At 53.3% G+C, this 20,723-nt stretch overlaps 1 protein-coding gene across 2 annotated transcripts in view; it reads left to right on the forward strand.

The window, feature by feature from the left end:
- LMF1 (lipase maturation factor 1) overlaps nt 1-20,723 on the forward strand; it is an 80,414-nt gene that overhangs the window by 51,212 nt on the left and 8,479 nt on the right. For both annotated transcript variants that reach the window (XM_024123419.3, XM_028497999.2), the window contains exons 3-4: nt 8,661-8,726; nt 11,538-11,705. In XM_024123419.3, coding sequence (XP_023979187.1) covers nt 8,661-8,726; nt 11,538-11,705 — 234 coding nt within the window. The remainder of the gene's footprint in view (nt 1-8,660; nt 8,727-11,537; nt 11,706-20,723) is intronic.

Consider the following 20,723-nt stretch of genomic DNA (forward strand, 5'->3'; position numbering starts at 1 on the left):
GGGAGATGCAAGAGGGAGGAGATGTGGGGATATATGTATATGTATAGCTGATTCTATTCACTTTGTTATAAAGCAGAAACTAACACACCATAGTAAAGCAATTATACTCCAATAATGATGTTAAAAAAAAAGAAAACTTAATACTCTAAATTTTCATTGAGCAGAATTGCAGCTAAAATCATCAGTTTTCATTGAGATTTGCATCTTTGCTATGGCTGAGGCAGGTCATTTTTTTTTTTTTTTTTTGGCTGCGCCACGCAGCTTGTGGGATTTTAGCTCCCCAAGCAGGGACTGAACCCATGCCCTCAGCAGTGAAAGCGCCAAGTCCTAACCACTGGACCACCAGGGAATTCCCTGGAGCAGGTCGTTTTTATGTGAAATGGAGGGGATGCAACATAAAAGGAGGCTGTGGAGAATCTGGGCACGAAGACGAGCCTCTGGGCCCTCAGAGGCGGCACAAGGATGTGCTTTCCTGTCCGTACCTGGGCAACTGCCATGTAACCTGCAGGCTGCAGACAGCGGCCTCAAGTCCCTTCTCGCTAATCAGAAGGGGCTCGGTTGCTAACCACCTGTGCTGCCCAGCTCTGTGCTCACACCTGCTGCACATCCTATGGGGCCGATGCTCCTTGTGTGCAGACCGTCCCTGTCTTGTTAACACACAAAAAAAAGCCATATCTAAGATGGAGAAAATAGAGGCCCACAGGACCTACCGTTTCAGGGTCAGAATTCAGCAGGGCCAGGAGCCACAGCCATGCTGTGATTGAAAGACGCCGTGAGAAAACACTGTCTTCACATAACTGGCAGTTTTGTCTGAGATCCTGCCATAAAGTCACCTGGAATATTATGAAAGCTTCGGGCCAATAAATTTGACAACATAGGTGAAATGGACAAATTCCTTGACAAGCGCAGCTTATCAAAACTGAGACAGAAGGAAACAGGAAATCGAAAGGGCTCCATAGCTGGTAAATAAATTGAATCGGTAATCAAAAACCATTCCAGAAAGAAAGTGTAGGCACAGTGAAATCAAACATTTGAAATAAAACATTTGAAACACCAGTGAAATCAAACATTTAAAGAGGAAATAATAGCAATCCTACACAAACTCTTGGAAAATAGCAGAGGCAGGGACACTTCCCAAATTGTTTTCTGTGACCAGCATAAGAGTGATACCAAAACCTGATGAGGACAGGACAAAAAGGAAAATAGAAACCAGTGTCCCTCATGAAGAAAGACACAGAAACCCTTAGCAAAATATTGGCAAATCAAACTCGGCAATAAAAGAGGCATGGTTTATCTCAGGAATGCAAGATTGGTTTAATATTTGAAAATCAATTAATGCAATTCACTATACAACAGCATAAAACTGAAGAACGATTTTTTTCTCCTCAGCAGATGTAAAAAGTACACGATACAATGCAATACCCACTCAAGGGTGTGTTAGACGGGGCTTCCTCAGTGGTAATAGAATGAGAGCATTCATGTGTGATTAGAAACAGGCCTGTTGTCTGTTTTTGCTGCTGCTCTTCAACACTGTATTGGAAGTCTTAGTGCAATAAAACAAGAAAAAGAAAGCCATAAAGATTCCCCAAAAAAGAAATGAAACTTATTCATAGACATGATTGTACATGTACAAAACCCAGTGGAATCTTAAAAAGCAACTACTAAAGTGAATACATTAATTTAGCAAGGTTGCAGGATACAAGGTCAATGTGAAAAATAAACTGTACATCATATACTATTATGAAGTCACTAGAGGGGACTTCCCTGGTGGCGTAGCGGTTAAGAATCCACCTGCCAATGCAGGGGACACGGGTTCGAGCCCTGGTCTCTGAAGATCCCACATGCCGCAGACCAACTAAGCCCGCGTGCCACAACTACTGAGCCTGCTCTCTAGAGCCTGCGAGCCACAACTACTGAAGCCCGCGTGCCTAGAGCCCGCGCAGCAACGAAGAGTAGCCCCCGCTCACCACAGCTAGAGATAGCCCGCGCATAGCAACAAAGACCCAACACAGCCATAAATAAATAAAGATGTCTTTTTTCACCCAGATTTATATGTAGACTCAGGGTAATTCCTGTCAAATTCCCAGTGGGCTTTTTGGGAAAAGTGACATGTTGATTCTAAAATTTACATAGAAATAAAAAGAAATTTGAAAAAGAACAAAGTTGGAAGACTTATACTTCCTGATTTTAGAGCTTAATTTAAAACTGAAGTATGGGGACTTCCCTGGTGGTCCAGTGGATAAAACTCCGTGCTCCCAATGCAGGGGGCCCTGGTTCAATCCCTGGTCAGGGAACTAGATCCCACATGCCACAACTAAGGAGGCTGCATGCTGCAACTAAGGAGCTGGTGAGCCGCAACTAAGGAACCTACCTTCCACAAGTAAGACCCATGCAACCAAATAAATATTTTAAAAAATAAATAAAACTGAAGTATGGTATTGATCTAAACTGTAAAAACAGATCAGTGCACAAAAAAAAAAAAAGCAAACTCGTGGGGCTTCCCTGGTGGCGCAGTGGTTGCGCGTCCGCCTGCCGATGCAGGGGAACCGAGTTCGCGCCCCGGTCTGGGAGGATCCCACATGCCGCGGAGCGGCTGGGCCCGTGAGCCATGGCCGCTGGGGCTGCGCGTCCGGAGCCTGTGCTCCGCAACGGGAGAGGCCACAGCAGAGGGAGGCCCGCGTACCACAAAAAAAAAAAATAGATCAGTGGAAGAGAAGAGAGTCCAGAGATAGACCCACACCTCTGCTGTCAACTGATACTCAACCAAGGTACCAAGTCAGGTCAGTGGGAAAATGAAAGTCATTTTTTTACAAATAGTGCTAAAATAATTGGAAATCTGTATAGAAGAATAAAATGAGCTTTGAGTGCTCTTTCATCTATACCAAACTCTAATTTGAAGTAAATCATGGACCTAAACATAAAAGCAAAACCAAAAAGTTCTTAGAAGAAAACATAAAAGAATATCTCCCAGAAACAGACCCACACAGATGCAATTGATTGATTTTCAACCAAGGCAATAAGCCAAATCAGTGGGGCAAGAAAAAATAATTTTTTTTAACAAACATAAAAGGTAGAATCAAAGTTTTTTGAAGATAGCATAGACAGTTACCTTGGGGTGGTAGACAGAGATTTCTTGGACAGGGCACAAAAAGCATTAACCATTATAGAAAAATATTGATAAATTATACTTCACTGATATTAAATTTCTCCATCTTCAAAATACACCATTACGAAAATGAATAGGCAAGCCCCGCCTGGGAAACACCTGCAGTGTACAAGTCCAGCTGAAATCTAACATTCGGAACCTGCAGATCACAGTAGGAAGGTGGGTACAGGACCTGAACATACTTCACCCTCGAAGGGATGGGAACGGCGACGAGGACGTGAAAACTGTGGGGCGGCATTTTGCACCCGGGAGGGGCTGGGTGTAAAGCACTAGCAGCGCCCCAGGTCGGAGGGTCTGCGGGCCATGGGATTCCTGGTGGGAGCGTCACTTGGCTTATAAGGGGTGCAGTGGTGCAGCCTTGCTCAGCAGCCGTAGGCCAGTTTCCTACAAGGCAAGACATGGCCCCGCCTGTGAGCCCGCCTTCCGCTGCCGGGAAAGGAAGCCTGTCCGCACATGTCTACGGCAGCCCTGCTCATCATGAACGCACTGGGCACCAGCCCAGTGTCCATCGACGGATGGGCAGCCTGTGGTGCATCCACACAAGGGACAGCGCTCAGCTGGGAGAGGGAACCAACCCCCCGAGGCAGTGATGCAGACAGACCCGAAGTCCCTGGAGGAGCACAGCCAGCCTGAGCCCAGGGCCACGGGCCACCAGCTCCTACGAGTGTGAAACCCCGGGGGCAGGCGGAGGCGGCCCCCTGGCCAGTGCGTTTGGAATTGCCTGGAAAGTGGTCACGAAGAATGTTCTGTGGGATGGAAACCTGTGTCCTGTTTTGGGTGGATTCCTGATTGTGTACAATTGTCAGACACATTGAACTGGACATTTCATCTGTGTGCATTCTGTTTCATGTGAATTGTAGCTCAACCCTTTGACTTAAGAGTCGGTGTGAGTTTGCTTTTTCATGCAAGGATGTCTGTGAGATGCAACCCCATTAAAGCCACAGACCTTGAAGATTAGAGGGTCACAGCTCACCGCAGCCCTTCGGCCTCACCCCAGAGCCCACCGTCAGGAGTGAGCCACGCCCCTTTCCATCCAGACGGCACACATTTCTGCCTGAGCTTGCTGGCAGCGAGTCCAGGTGTGGTGACGGCCCTCTGTGTCTGCCTCTGAGCAACGCTGTCGCTGCTGTAGCGTCTGTGCTGGGCCCACAGCTCCCGCTTCCCTCGCTGGCTGGGGAAGGAGGATTCCTGGAACCCAGTGAGTCTGCACTTGGGTCTGTGCGCTTTCCCTGGAGGCCCAGGACTGCTCTGAGTGGGTGAAGCAGGTTATCTGAAGCAGTTTCCACGTTGCCATGTGGGGTCCCAGAGATGCTCCGGCCCCACGGTGGCAGCAGAGGCACTGAAAGGTGAGCGAGTGAGATGAGACACCAGACCCATTAGCAAATAAGAGCAGGAGCTCGGTAGGAAAGAGCCTTCAGGTCAGGGCCTCTCTGGAAGTCAGTTCCTACAGTAAAATCTTATTAACATAATGAAATAAACGTTGGAATGTGACTCACCCCCAAGACCAAGTCAAGCGGGTATCGCTGCCGCTTCCTTGACGAGCCTGCTGGGTCCTGGGATCACCACTCCAAAATGAGAGCGGTTATTCTAATTTGCTTTATTGCATTAGTGTGGGCTGCTCTGCTCTGTCCTCCTTCCCATGGTGCCACCGATGGAGGCGTCCTGGGAACCTCTGGGAAGCGCCATCCACAGGCTCTGACCTCTGCCCAGCTGCACGCCCCTCACGGCAGCCCCCTGCCCAGTGGCTCAGTGCCCTCTTTGTGCTGTCTCTCTGCCACTTGTCTCGAACCAGCCTTGGTGGGAGGACGGTCATACCCAGGCCTGCAGTAGCTGTGAGGACCCGAGACTGTCCCCTCCACCCACTCCACGGCCCCTGCAGGTCTGGGCAGTTTTCACAAGCTCTTGGGGTTCGGGGAGGGGGCACAACAAGACCCCCCACCAACAACATCCACGATTTCTCTCCTTCCCTGCACATTCGGTTCAGAGGTTCCCCCGTAGCTGATATGGTGCCTGCCATCCGCGTAGATGCACCACTGCACTGGTGAATTCAGAGGGTGGATTTCCATCTAATCATACCCTGGAGTCTGAAAGTGCAGACACTGCCCCAGACCTGGAGAGAAGGGGCTAGGTGGCAACGCTGTGTAGTCTGGGGCCCCCTCAGATGTGGAGACAGGTCAGTCCTGAGAGACCCCAGGCCAGCCTGTGCGCACTCAGGTGAGATCTGGGCGCTAAGCCATGAGCCTCACTCTGCGGTTGTCTACCTGCTCACAGAGCACGTGGGGTCCCGTGGGTCCAGCTCAGCTCCCAGGGGAGATGCAGAGTGCTGCCGGGTCTGAGCAGAACTGAGGCGTCCTGACCCCCACCCCCACATGGCTGTGAGCACATCCCAGACCAGTAGGCCTGCTCCAGGGAGGGAACGGCCCCTCTTCCCATACCTACAAACCCAGGTTGATGATGCTTCTCCTTTGTGGGAAAGGAGCAGGTGTAGGACTGATCACCCGTGTCTGCAGATGGAGAAAAGGATTTCCAGAGAGACAGAGACTCTGATGGCGAGAGAACGGGGTGCAGTGTACGTGCGAAATGGGGGCACTGCCGAGGGAGCTCTCGGTGCTGGCTCGGACCCGAGGGCTGTCTCCCCTCCCCCGGCTGCAGGCCTGGAAGCCCCCCACCCAGTTAGGTGTGATGGGACTTGTGCAGCTTCACAGAAATTGATGTTCTTTCTGTGGCAAAAGGCCTTGATTTTTCCCATTTCCAAATGGGAGATTTTAAGGAGCATGTTCTTGGACCCGTGAGCTTTAGAGAGAAGCCCCTGTGCATCCCCCGGGCGCCTGCCCCCACCCGCTGCCCATAAGGCCTGAGGTCTCCTCGGTTGCCCCAGAATATTCCAGCATCCTGGCACTCACCCTTTCCCCAGGGAGAGCAGAGGTTGTATGGACAGCTGGAGGTCACTCGGTGTGTTACTGGTCTGTCTGTGCCATTTTTTTGGAATTAATTTTGGGCTGAAAAAGGCTCAAAGAAGGCTTTGTTCCTTTGACACTTACTCTGGAAGAAAAAAAAATCCGTGGAAAATCTGACATCTGCATTGTAGAGAGAAATCAATAGATGGGGAGGAATATAATTATCCTCCACTCCCAAAAGAATGTTTCAGATTTTTAAGTGTCTCATACCAGCTTAGAATTTGAATGACATTTTAATTATTTTGTTTTTTTTCTTCTTTGCCTGGTTTGAATCTCCAAAGAGTGCCTCTCGGATTCCAAGGGATGTAGGGAGCAGAGCCTGCACTCACGGGGAGTGAAGTGTGACAGTGGCTGTGTTTTCCTGCCAAACGAGCAGGCACGTTGCTACAGAAACCAGCGGTTCATCCGCGCCGGCAGGACACGATAGGCTTTCTGAAGTGCTGTTTCTGTACAGATGCGACCGTGTATGGCAGAGTTCACACTGGAAGTTGTCTCCGGCACTTCTGTGATCTAAGCAAACCCAGTTTCCAGAGACTTGACTAACCGCTTTTCAAGGTGACTAGCTCTGTGAGTCTAGACAGAGCAGGCGGGTCCTCGGAGCACGGCTCCACGTCCACTACACAAGCTCCCCTGATGTGGGGTCGGCCCCACTGCAGGGCGCCAGGCCCCAGAGAGGTGGGTGCGGAACAACCACCGGGCGTGAATGGCGCCCAGGACAGCTGAGTATTGTGGCCTCCGTGGGACGTATTTGTAAACTCTGCTGGGCCGCACAGCTAGCTCATGCCTGGCCCATGTGCTCAGCCAGGACATGGTCACTCGGTCTCACTGTGGAAGCTGCCGGCATGGCCGCCACGTGGGCTCTAGCTTCCCTGTTGTTTCTTGTCCTGCTCCTTCGGGTGTTGCTGCGTCTGTGCTGCCCACAGGGGCCCAGGCCAGGTGTCAGCTGCCCCCTCGGCCCATCCTATGGGCTCCACGGTCCAGGCAAGTCCAGGGTGGGACACGTCTTACACCCTGGGCAGCCATCCTGCCTTGCTGGCAGCGTGGCCGTCAGAGGACCTGTCGACTCACACTGTCCTGCCCCCGGCTCAGAGCCCTCCACTGCCCCAAAGTTCTTCCCCTATGGGAAGGTCAGTTTTATGTGCGAGTCTGGCTGGGCTGCCACCCCAGGTATTCAATCAGACCCCAGTTTGACGTGGCTGCCAGGCTGTTTTGCAGACGTGATTGAAGTCCATGGTGGGTTGGCTCCAGTGAGGAAGGGTGCCCAGGACAGGCTGGGCAGGTGCGAGGATGGGCTGAGGGGACTTGCCCCCGAGCAACTGCAGCTGCAGTGACCACCAGCCAAGAGAGCCAGGCCGCCATCCAGGCTGCTTTCTTGGCGACACAGTTTCTCACCTTCCAGTCCAGCTGTCATGTGAGACAGACGTTAGGGCTGAATCTGTGCATCCAGCAACGGTTTTACTCCCGTTGGTGAGCAGTTTGCTTCTGACCGTGAAGGGATCGCGTGGAGCTGTGATTCCCAAGGGCAAGTCAACGGGGGAGTACGGCAGGCAGTGAGCTGACTGTCCTGGCCACTGTGGACCGGCCATGCTGGCTGCTGCCCAGCAGGAAGACTGGCAGGGCTGCAGACAAGCTCGCCCACAGGCTGCACGGCGGAGGCCCTCTCTCCGCAGCCACTTTCCCGGCGGACTGGGCAGCACAGGAGTTCCTCAGCCCCTCCCGAGCCTGAGCACCGGAGTCTCCCGCGTGCTGTGGCCTGAGCACTGGGTTCTCCCTTGTACTGTGGCCTAAGCACGGGGTCTCCCGCGTGCTGTGGTGGGTGGATATTCTCACCGAGGCCACCAGAGCTCCTGAATCATCATCACCTTAGCAGTTGGGACTCGTGTGCTTTGCGAATTTGCCCTTTTCTAAAGCCTCACAGGTGCATTACTATGGTGATGCTCAGAGTCTAAAAACTGGGTTTTAAAGAAACACAGGAGGAACTGATTTTATAAAAAGGAAAGAGTGGGATTTCCCTGGTGGCGCAGTGGTTAAGAATCCGCCTGCCAATGCAGGGGGACACGGGTTCGAGCCCTGGTCCAGGAAGATCCCACATGCCACAGAGCAACTAAGCCCGTGCACCACAGCTACTGAGCCTGCACTCTAGAGCCCGCAAGCCACAGCTACTGAGCCCACATGCCACAACTACTGAAGCCCGCGCGCCTAGAACCTGTTCTCTGCAACAAGAGAAGGCGCTCCACTGCAATGAGAAGCCCGCGCACCACAATGAAGAGTAGCCCCTGCTCGCCACAACTAGAGAAAGCCCACACGCAGCAACAAAGACCCGACACAGCCAAAAATTAATTAATCAATTAATTAATTTTTTTAAGCGTTTCTTTTTCCCTGTGTTTGCTACTTTTAGTCCTCAGAAACCCTAAACATGTCTTTCTTGGACTTTGTTCAGATTTTCCCTTTCATGTTGCTTCAGGCATCACATGAGGTCCGTCACTCCCGCGGGTCTATCCGGACGTGGCTCACATTCCTCTCTGTCTTCTCCGCAGGGCCTGATCAAGATCCGGGGGGACCAGTGCTGGCGGGACCTCACCTGCATGGACTTCCACTACGAGGTGAGTGGCGCAGCTGTGCGGCGATGTGGGGGCACAGGTGCAGGCTGGGATCGTTTCCCTGTGAATCACCCCGAGGGTGTTTGGCGTCGTGGTGTCAGCTCATCCGCATTTGCCCCGCGTGCCTGTCACTACCTGTTTTCCTCACGTGGGGCCCTGCGTTCCTGCTGGGTCTGGGGCGCCACCTGTCAAGCAGGATGTCTTCTTCCTCGTTTCCTTCCCCGGGGCAGCGGGCAGCAGTCTCCTCCCTCCTGGGATCCCACTTGGGCTCCTGGAGAGGCCCTGCGGGAGGGAGGGCCCCTTGCAGACGCTTCTTTCCTGCCTGTGTCCCAAACCCACCGGGAGCCAGAGCAAGGAGGCCAACGCTGCACCCCAACAACTGCCTCAGCCGCCCCGTCATGCCAGTGCCAGGGAGCCCTGCCCAGTGCCTGCGTGTGCCTGCCTCATCCACTTGCCTGTGTCGGCCACTTCTGGGTCCCAGGGTGGAGGTCTGGGGACTCAGCCCAGCAGAAATCCCAGGAGGGGCAAAACAAGGGCCACAGGTCTCATGGGCAGGAGACCCCACACATTCCTGGCCACCGGGGTCCCAACCCACTGGTGCCTGGCTCTCCCGCCTGGGCGTCTCCAGGACTGGGGGTCGGTGGGGGGGCAGGGGGATGAACAGGAGAGCCTTCGGGAGTGCTTCAGCTCTGAGTGCGTTCCCTGCTGGCTGCCAGCCAGGCCCTCTCAGCCCCAGGGGAGCGAAGAAGGTCCCCCGGTGGGTGGGGAACCTCGGCTGGTCTGTGAAGGGCTGGGAACAGAGAAGGAAGGTCTAGCTGGCTTGCCTCCCACCTGGAGCGGCTGGTGGGCATGCAGTGGACACAGTGGGCACACATCCCGCCTGCCTCTGGCGGGGGGCAGTGCAGGGGATCCCAGGCTCCCCTTTCGCTCTGTCTGGTGGGCATAACCTGTGTTGATGAGAGGCAACGTCGGGGGCGGGCAGTGTGGGGGGGGCTCCCCTCGAGGCCTCGCTCCCCCAGCTGCCTGTGGCTGTAGGTAACGTGGGGCCTTCAGCCCTGAAGAGCGTGCAGGGTCATATGTCCCTCTGCTGCCCGAGGCTGGGCCACCTCCTGAGATGGGGTCCTGAGATGTGACAGAGGGGCTGCTCCTGTGCTCAGTCACCGTTCCCAGTGCTGCCCACGGTGTGGCCCATCCACAGCACACACCTGTCCAGGGGCCACGGCGCTTTCCGGCAGCCTCGCTCTCACGTGCACACCTCCACATCCACTCGCATACACATGAGTGTACACACCGTATCCAGGAAACGCTCTGTTGTTTAAAAAAGCTGAAACATTTGGAACTGATTTGATGCTGCCTTTTTGTGTTGTTAGTGAAATTGCTGCTAACCCCCAGAATATCTCCAGTTTTAGGACTGTGGCAGTTTCATTCCACTCAGGCGTTAACCGTCATGTGGTGAATCTGGCGTCAGGAAACGCAAGCCTTTGAGTGGAAAGGGCCCCGACAGTTCTGCTCCCCCAGCCCCGTGTCTCCCCAGGGCCCCACCCCCACTGAGCCCCCCACCCCCCAGCCCTGCACGCCCTTCCCCAAAGGGGTTGCCTCTCTGTGTCTGATCCGCCCTCCACGTTCACAAGGTGGGAACCTCTGCAGCCAAGACAGAGTGAGAACACAGTTAAACGCAGTTTTATGAGCCAGGCCAGCAGGGATGCAGGGCAGGGAGGCAGCAATGCCCAGGCCGGGTTTCTAACACCCGTCTCCACCCAGAGGGACCAGACTCCTGGAGAAGCGGCTGCCCCCGGGCTGGAGCAGCAAGGGGCTCAGGTGACCCTGAGCATCTTTAGAGCCGGATAACAGGGAGACACTCAGAGTGGTTACAGCCCAGCGAGTACAACAACCCACGTGTCCACACCCACGTGGGTACGAGTGGAGAGGAGCGACCCTATCCTCACAGCAGACATGGCACCCTTCACGGACTCACTCTCCACAGATGGCAGAGGCGCAGTTAGCCTTATGGTGGGTGCTGCGGGTCCACCAGGTCTGGGGCTGCAGCGGCCTGGTGTCCCACCCCAGCCAGCTCAGCATGGAGGGCCACCTGCACACAGTACCCGTCACCGATGCTGGGTGTCCACGCCGGGGCCACCCCAACCCCACACAGTGTCAGCACAGCTGGCCCTTCTGAGCATGGATGGCCGCGTGAGCGGGGAGGACAGGGCCTGTGGTTGGAGGCGCAGGGCCCATCAGCTGGGCCCTAGGCGGCCAGCACCACGGCTGAGTCAACACGTGGGCCTCGGGGACCTGCTGTGCCCTCCCACCCCGCACACGTGTGGAGGCCGTTCCCAGGAACACACACGTGGGGCCGGGACCCGCTCCCCCAGCCTCCACTGTCCTCCAAGAGGAAATCCACCACGTGTGAGCGTCCCACGGTCCCGCCTCCGCACCTGTGCCCTGTCCCCTCACGGGGGGCTTGCCAGTGCCCATGCTGCTCAGGGCTCTGACCACAGACTCTTCCCCAGCATCTGAGCTCCTGCATTACCAGGGCCCTCAGGGTCCCCTTGAAGGCGCCAGTGTCAGAATTACAGGAAGCCAGGCGAATAGAGAAGGTCGGGACCCATGGTCCCCCACCATTCCCCATCCTGGTGACGTGTGAGCTGCTGGAGGGTGGGCCACGCCGCCGGTCTTCCCCGCACCTCTCCCGGCCAGGGCGGCCCCATGCACCCCCCTTCCCCAAAAGGCCACCAGCGGGCACCACAGAGCAGGGCCAGGGAGGGCAGCTCCCCACCTCCAGGCGCAGCTCATGGGCCTCCTTTCATCCCACAGACGCAGCCGGTGCCCAACCCCGTGGCCTACTTCCTGCACCACTCCCCATGGTGGTTCCACCGCTTCGAGACCCTCAGCAACCACTTCCTGGAGCTCGTGGTGCCCTTCTTCATCTTCCTCGGACGGCAGATGTGCATCCTCCACGGGGCCCTACAGATCCTGTTCCAGGTGAGCAGCCGCTTGTCAGTTCCCACGGAAAACCTGAAATTTCCACGTCCTGTTCACCTCGTTTATGGAGGTTTGACCTACAGCATACTCGTTGCTCTGCTAGTTTTGTCTCCATCTTTCTGTTCCTTGGTGTCCGGGGGCCCATGTGCTGTGCTGCCCCAGACGATGGGTGCGGCAGCAGCAGGAGCGGGGCATCCCACACCTGGGGTAGCCGCCTGTGGCTTGCTTGGTTGGTTGTTTATTGTGGCCATTTCTACCAAGTTCTCTCATTTCTTCTTTACTAGGAAGTTCTGTGGGTTTTGTTTTGGGTATTTTTAGTCATGAATGGGTGTTGAAGTTTAGCAAATGGTTTTTTCTCCACCAGTTGTGAGAAGATCACTTTTTTGCCCTTAATTTGTTAGCGTGAATTACATTACCACTGCTAAAATGGAACCAATTTTACCTTCCTAGGATAAATCAACTCAGTCGTGCTGTGTATACTGTAACACGTTAGTGGGTATAACTTGCTACCATTTTGTTTGTGTTTTTCGTGTTGTCAGTGAGTGAAGTTTGTGGTTTTCCATCCACACTGGCCTTGTCTGATTCTACTCCAGGTTTTACTCTCACCCTCGTAGACAAGACAGAGTTGGTTCTCCTACATCACTGCCTGGCCCGGGGGCGGGGGGTGGTCTTTGTGGCCACTGACAACCCTTTTGTGGCTGCCAGACAGGCAGGGTCTCTGGTTTTTTTCTGGAGGCAGTTGTGTTTTGTTTTGTTTAATATTTATTTATTTATTTATTTTGGCTGTACCAGGTCTTAGTTTCAACATGTGGGATCTTTTAGTTGCGGCATGCAGGCTTCTAAGTCGCGGCATGCGGACTTCTTAGTTGTGGCTTGTGGACTCTTAGTTGCGGCATGCGGACTCTTAGTTGTGGCACGTGTACTTCTTAGTTGCGGCTCGCAGACTCTTAGTTGCGGCTTGCGGACTCTTAGTTGCAGCTTGCGGACTTAGTTGCGGCATGCATGCAGGATCTAGTTCCCCGACCAGGGATCGAACCCGGGCCCCGTGCATTGGGAGCGCAGAGTCTTACCCACTGGACCACCAGAGAAGTCCCTGGAGGCAATTTTAATGGCAGACATTTTCCTGGGAATTTGTCCATTTCATCTGTTTTCAAATGTGTTGGCCAAGGATCAAGTCATAGTAATCTCCTGTTTTGCAGAGTCTGGATTTGTGTCCTTTTCTTCGGTGTTGCCTCTGTGACAGCACGGAGCAGGATTCTTTTTCCAACGAGGCTCATGCTCTTTAAGTATCGTGTATCTCAGCTGGTACATTTGCGTTTTATTTTATTTCCACATCTTTGTGCATTCTTTTTGCCGTTTTTAGCTTTCTTTTGAGGTTTTTCTCATTCCATTATTCCCCCTTTCCTAATTAGCAAGTTATACACTCTGTTTCTTTCAGGCAGGTACACACTTAACTAAATGAAAGTCTAAATTTAATCCCCATCCTTGCTGCCCTTACAGCCCTGTGGCCTCAAAATGCTTTGATTGTCTCCCCCTACCTGCTCACCTGCTTTGGCTGCCAGTATTTTAAGTTGTATTTTGTTTTGTTTTTAATTAATAGACTTTTAAAGAACAATTTTAGATTCACAGAAAAACTGAGCAGAGAGTATAGAGTTCCCATATCCTCCCCCCACAGGAACATCTTGCATTAGTTAATGTGATACATTTATTACAACTAAGGAACCAATATTGATACTTTATTGTTAACTAAAGTCCACAGCTTACATTGGGGTTCACTCTTGGTGTTGTGCATTCTATGGGTTTAGACAAATGTAAAATGACATGTATCCATCATAATATCATACAGACTCATTTCACTGTCCTAAAAATCCTCTGTGCTCCCTGGATTCATCCTTCTCCCACCCCTAACCCCTGGCAACCACTGATCCTTTCACTGTCTCCATAGTTTTGCCTTTTCCAGAACATCATACAGTTGGAATCATCCAGGATATAGCCTTTTCAGACTGGCTTTTTTCCTTAGTAATATGCATTTGAGGTTCCTCGTGCCTTTCCGTGGGTTGAGAGCACGTTTTTTTATTGCTGAATGATATTCCACTGTCTGAATGCACCACAGTTTATCCGTAAGCTATCTGGACTTGGCTGGAGGGCAAAATCCTGGCTGGTGGGTGACCCTTGCTCCCAACAGTCTCCAGTGAGGGACACCCCCAGGAGGCCAGGAGTGCTCTGCACTGTCCCTGCCCCATGCACACTTCAACCCCGTGGCTCCATCATCCTGAGCTGCGGGAGGAGGCTCCAAACAGAGGCTCAAGCATCCTTGTGAGTGTCCACCAGCATGGACACTGCCTCATGCTGGACCTTCCTCCACTGTCAAAGGATGTGCAGCCATAGGCTCCCACCTTCCTCTGCTGATGGAGAACATGGGTCCAGTCCCCAAGGCAACTCGGAGGACCTGCCTGGCACACAGTATCAGCAGGAAGCTGGGTCTGCTTAGGCTGTGTGGTCACCACGGTGACCAAGAATCACTCTCAAGACTGCAGGGCGTTAATTAGTTGCTGCTTCAGCCACTTTTACAAGCCTGGGACCACTGGGACCCTTTGAGGGCTGTAAACTCTACTGGGCCTATAGGGACCCTCCAGACATCCCTCAGGCTGTACTGACCACCTACCACTTTCTCTCCAAATAATCTGAAGCCCACCTTTGGCAAGCAGTAAAGAAAAGCAAATTGTCGGGCTTCCCTGGTGGCGCAGTGGTTGAGAGTCCGCCTGCCGATGCAGGGGACACGGGTTCGTGTCCCGGTCTGGGAAGATCCCACATGCCGCGGAGCGGCTGGGCCTGTGAGCCATGGCCGCTGAGCCTGCGCGTCCGGAGCCTGTGCTCCGCAGCGGGAGAGGCCACAACAGTGAGAGGCCCGCGTACCGCAAAAAAAAAAAAAAAAAAAAGAAAAGCAAATCGTCATATCACTTAAAAAACACATTTGAAGGAAGTTTGATTTACTAGTGCAGGTGAAAGGGTTCAGCTACTTGAAAATAGGATTTGGGAAGATATTTACATTGACCTTTGACCAGCAGCCTCGAAATGCCCTTGTTTATTCACTTGGCATGAGTCTCATGGTGCTTCAGGACGAGGACCCGCTAACTGGACCCAGCCCAGCTGAGTCTGTGTCCCAGCCTGGGACACCGGCGTCTCCACCATGGGGGACTGTGCAGACCGGGGGCGGGCGGCGGGGACTCAGGTATAGATGGCTCCCAGCAGCTCAGGCCACATGGCTGGGTCTCCATCTGATTCTGGGTCTGGTGCCCGGGTGGACAGCGGTGGCACAGGGACACTGGGCGGGGGAGGGCCAGAACAGGACCTTGAAAGGCCTTGCCACCAACCTGCGGCCCTGGACGTTATTCCCAAAGGCAGGCCATGCACTCGCCTTCTGTCCCCCAAGGCCTTGGGAGCCTCAGTCCAGGTGTGTCCCCAGCGTCATCCTCCCCCACCCACACCATGCCCAGGACAAGGTGGGACATGGCCCAGGGCTGTGGCTCTTCTCTGAGGTCTGGTCTGATGCCCCCCAGGGGCCGGGCCTCAGCTGTCCAGAGCAAAGAGGACAAATGGCCCCCTGGCCCAGCTGCACATGTCCAGCCTCGCAGGCAGCATGGGGCACACAGGGCAGTCTCATGGGGGCGCGTGGCCCCCTGCAGGCCACAGCACTGGCCACCGCTGGACTTGAACGTTGCTCCCGTCTCCGCGCCCACGACCCTGAGGGTCCCTGGTTCTGTTTGTTTCCGTTCGTTCCCCGGGAGAGGGTTGAGGATGTGAGCACACACGCACCTCCTCCCACGCTCAGTTTGCACAGCTGTTCCGGAAGGTTCTGCAAGGCCTCCAGAGGCAGCCTGTTGTCTACTTGGAGAGGCGCACCATCCCCCACCTCAGACCCCCACTCTAATGCCAAGGAGAGACGCTGAAGGGGCAGTGCTCAGCTTCCGCTGTGGGCCAGGCTGGACCTCCCATCCTGGCGTGGAGCAGGCACTCACCAGGCTAGTGGCTCCTAGTCAGTGGAAAGACACATCTCAGATCCCAGACTCTCCTCCCCAACCTCCCACCATGTCCTGCTCTTTCTAATCTCTGTAACGTCGGCCACAGACTAGGGGACATCACTGTGGGGAACATCACTACAGCTTCGGGTGCAGAGAGCTGCCCCCAACAGCCCCTGAGTGACCCACCCTGAGCTGGGGTCACAGCATAACTGTTCCGGGGCTCCTGGCTGCAGAACATCATCTGCGAGCACACATGTCCTCTGCTAGGCCGTGGGAGCCCAGAGCCCAACACGGGAGTCCCAGACACCCAGCCCCTTCCTTCAGGGGCGTCTCCTGGGCCCAGGGTCCCACCTCCCAGCTCGTCTTCCCACCCGGCCCCCACCATGGGGTCACAGCCAGTGTGTGCCAGACAAGGGCACAAAGACGGCATTATGAATCCTCAGGCCTCCTGCTGCTTTATTAGAAACAGGGTTCCATCTCCAAAACTGCTCTGGTGAACCCTAGTCTCTGAGTCAGGGCCCCCTAGCTGGTCTCAGGGTGGAGTGACTGGGGAGGGGTGTCTTTGGGCCCCGATGGACCAGGGTGGTGGAGGGAAGCCGGGCATCACTCAGAGGTCATTAGGGCCCCACGGCCACTTGGTGGCCTTTAGACAAAGGCTTCTGAGTTCTCACCAGGATAGAGAATCCTGTTGTGCCAGAACATTCCGGGTCATGGCGTGTGGACCAGGCATCAGGGGCCTCAGCCCCATCCCAACGTGAGCTCTTCCTGCCACATGCAGGGGGTCAGGGCCGCTCAGGTGGCCGTGCCAGGAGGATGCATCCTCAGCTCGAAAGTGGGGGAGCCCAAGCCAGGAGCTAGAGGACAGCGCCAAGGGCAGCCTGGCTAGACGCTGTCCCGCAGTGGGGGCAGCTCGTGAGCCTGGCCCTCCTGTAGCTGTTTGGAGAAATGATCTTCCCTGGGGCTGGCCCCACGCTGCTCCTGCACCTGAGTCTGCAGCCAGGGCTGAAGGTCACTGGGGTCACTGGGCAAAAGGCTGAGGCCGCACCAGCACAGCCTCCTCAGGAAGCAGAACTCAAAGCCCCCGCCCGCCAAGGTCACCGTGCCAAGTGGACAGCATCGCGCCCGACCTCAGAAGGTTGACTCAGGCTGTGCCGTGTCCTCGCTTATGTGGCCCCAGGGCTACAGGGTGATGGCCTCTCTCCGGTGCTTACATTCGGGGGGGTGGGGGGGCGGGGTGCTGCTTTTTCCAGTTTTCCTTTACAGAGGTGGGGACGCTGCCCTCTCAGGAAGGCACAGGTCCCTGAGCTGACTGCGCAGGTCCCAGCCCTGACAGTGCTGAGCCCGCTGGGCCCCTCCCCTGGGGCTCTTCCTCGGCCCCCAGTGGCCCCATCAGGTCTGCCAACCCCGTTCACTGTGGGTGGGTAGGCGGGATTGTGGTCCACCAGGGGTGGCCTGGGCATCTGTCCCTCCGGGAGGGCTTGGACTACAGCCAGCAGGACGACAGGGTCCCAAACCAATGCCAGGGGAAGCCTGTGCAGCGTCACCGCTGTGGGACCCACGCTGGCCGAGGCCTTGCACCCGCACCCCTGGGGTGTGGCCCTCATGGGTCCAGAGGCACCAAGAGTCCCCCCGATGGCACTCATTTTGAATGGAAAATAACTACGGTTTGGAACAGAAGCAAGGGAAGGAAAGGACCCCCATGGGTCCCTGCTGGTCATGTGTGGGGTCTTCCCTCCACGAGAGCGTGTGCCCAGCCACAACCACGTATTCTCACTCACTGTTAAATCTTTGCAGCCGTCATTCCAACAACTGCAACCACGACGTGTGACTCTTCATTTAAACAGCTGGTTGTCTGTGTTTAACAATCGCCCACGGGCTTACAGTTTCCAGCCCCCTGCCCTCCTGTGTGTGCATCCCAGTCATTTTCCTTCTGCCTGAGGGATGTTTCATTTGGTTTTCTAACATTTCTTAGCAGAGGCTGCTGGTGGATGTCTTCCCTTCAGCTGTCCATGGTCTCTGCCCGCAGCGTCTCTGCTGGGGAGTCTGCGGGACCCTTAGCCCCACTCCTCTGTCTGCGACTTTTCCCCTCTGACTGCTTCTACGATTTTTCCCTTTTTCACAGTTTTTCAACAATTTGGTTTGATGTGCCTTAGGTGTGGCTTTCTTTGAGTTTATCCTGTTTGAGATTTCTTAGGCTTCTGTGACCTGTGCGCTTATAGTTCTCTTCAATGAGGAGAATTTTCTTCATGTTGTGTCTGCCCCCTTCCCTTCCTGGGGCTTAAATCACACGTCTGTCAGGCCAGTGGGTGCTGTCTCCTAGGCCCTGAGGGGCTGCCCAGGCTCTGCTCAGCTTTGCTTCTCCTTGTGCTTCACTTTGCAAATTTCCTGTTGTTCTGGGTTCATATTCACTGACTTTTTCCTTTACAGTGTCAGTTTTGTCAAAAGCCTATCCAGTAAATTATCTGTTTTGTATACAGTAAGTCCCCTACATACAAACAAGTTCCGTTTTAAGAGCACGTTCATAAGTCCAATTTGTTAAGTCCAACAAAGTTAGCCTAGGTACCCAACTACCACAATCGGCTATATAGTACTATACTGTAATAGGTTTATAATACTTTTCACACAAATAATACTTAAAAAACAAACACAAAAATTAATCTTACAGTACCTTGAAAAGTATAGTAGTACAGTACAACAGCTGGCATACAGGGGCTGGCATCGAGTGAACAGGCAAGAAGAGTTACTGACTGGAGGACGGAGAGGAGGTGGGAGGTGGTAGAGCTGAAGGATCATCAGCAATAGGAGACGGAGGGCAAGCTGCCATTTCACTCTCTCCTGACGTTGATGGCACAGGTTCTGGTTCCTGGCTGGATTCAATTCTACCTACCCTCTTGAAAAAATGATACAGTGGGGCTTCCCTGGTGGCGCAGTGGTTGAGAATCTGCTTGCTAATGCAGGGGACACGGGTTCAAGCCCTGGTCTGGGAGGATCCCACATGCCACGGAGCACCTAGGCCTGTGAGCCACAACTACTGAGCCTGAGCATCTGGAGCCTGTGCTCCGCAACAAGAGAGGCCGTGATAGTGAGAGGCCCCCGCTTGCCACAACTAGAGAAAGCCCTCGCACAGAAACGAAGACCCAACACAGCAAAATAATAAATAAATAAACTCCTACCCCCAACATCTTAAAAAAAAAGATACAGTGGTGTCTGGGTAGTAGCTCTTTTTTTCTCATCATAGATGACACGGTAGCACTGGATTGCATTCTGAACGGCTGCTGCAACCTCCATATACCATTCTACATTCGGGTCCTGTGCCTCAAAAACTAACAGTGCCTCCTCAAATAAAGAAAATCCCCTTGCCATTTTCTGCATCGTCCGTGAATCTCTTCGGTTCTTCAGTTACTTCTTCCTCTTGTCTCTCTTCATCCTTTCTTGGCGCTTGGTGCTTCTTAGCAGTACCAGTTACATCACCACTTTTACGCTTGCTTCCAGACATCCTGGGCTTGAAATAAAGCTACTGTAATACTGTACTCTATACAGCGCTGTACAGTAAAGTACACAGAAGCACACCACTTGTAGAGGATGCACGCACATGACAGTGTACACCAGACACATGAACTAACTTATGCGATTGGACATGTGAACACACGTTCGCATCTTTGAAAGTTCACAACTTGAAGGTTCATATGTAGGGGAATGACTGTATTACCTTTTTTTTTTTTGGCTGCGTTGGGTCTTTGTTGCTGCACGTGGGCTTTCTCTAGTTGCAGTGAGCGGGGGCCACTCTTCGTTGCAGTGCGCGGGCTTCTCATTGCAGTGGCTTCTCGTTGTGGAGCATGGGCTCTAGGTGTGCGGGCTTCAGTAGTTGCAGCACGTGGGTTCAGTAGTTGTGGCATATGGGCCCTAGAGTGCGCAGGCTTCAGCAGTTGTGGCTCTTGGGTTTTAGAGCACAGGTTCAGTAGTTGTGGCGCACAGGCTTAGTTGCTCCGTGGCATGTGGGATCTTCCCAGACCGGGGATCAAACCTGTGTCCCAGGCATTGGCAGGCGGATTCTTAACGACTGCACCACCAGGGAAGTCCCTGTATTACCTTTTAAACTCTCAAATTATCATCTGGTTACTCTTTGGCATTTTCATATTTCTCTTACTTATGACTATGTTTTCTTTAAACCCCTTAATTTTTTACAGTAGCTGTTTTCACATTCTTATCTACTGGCTTCAGACCATCTTTGGTGTCTGACTCTGCTCCCAGCCTGTTTTGTCTCTGCTTGTGCCTTGCAGGCTACTAACTACTAACTTGGAGTCTGTTAACTTTTTTTTTTTTTAACATCTTTATTGGAGTATAATTGCTTTACAATGGTGTGTTTCTGCTTTACAACAAAGTGAGTCAGTTATACATATACATATGTTCCCATATCTCTTCCCTCTTGCGTCTCCCTCCCTCCCACCCTCCCTATGCCACCCCTCTAGGCGGTCACAAAACACCTAGCTGATCTCCCTGTGCTATGCGGATGCTTCCCACTAGCTATCCACCCTACGTTTGGTAGTGTATATATGTCCATGCCACTCTCTCACTTCGTCACAGCTTACCCTTCCCCCCCCCCATATCCTCAAGTCCATGCTCTAGTCTGACCGGTGTGAGATGATATCTCATTGTAGTTTTGATTTGCATTTCTCTAATGATTAATGATGTTGAGCATTCTTTCATGTGTTTCTTGGCAATCTGTATATATCTTCTTTGGAGAAATGTCTATTTAGGCCTTCTGCCCATTTTTCGATTGGGTTGTTTGTTTTTTTGTTATTGAGCTGCATGAGCTGCTTGTAAATTTTGGAGATTAATCCTTTGACAGTTGCTTCATTTGCAAATATTTTCTCCCATTCTGAGGGTTGTCTTTTGGTCTTGTTTATGGTATCCTTTGCTGTGCAAAAGCTTTTAAGTTTCATTAGGTCCCATTTGTTTGTTTTTGTTTTTATTTCCATTTCTCTAGGAGGTGGGT

This window comes from Physeter macrocephalus, chromosome 14 (assembly GCF_002837175.3).
Source record: "Physeter macrocephalus isolate SW-GA chromosome 14, ASM283717v5, whole genome shotgun sequence".
Lineage (NCBI taxonomy): Eukaryota > Metazoa > Chordata > Mammalia > Artiodactyla > Physeteridae > Physeter > Physeter macrocephalus.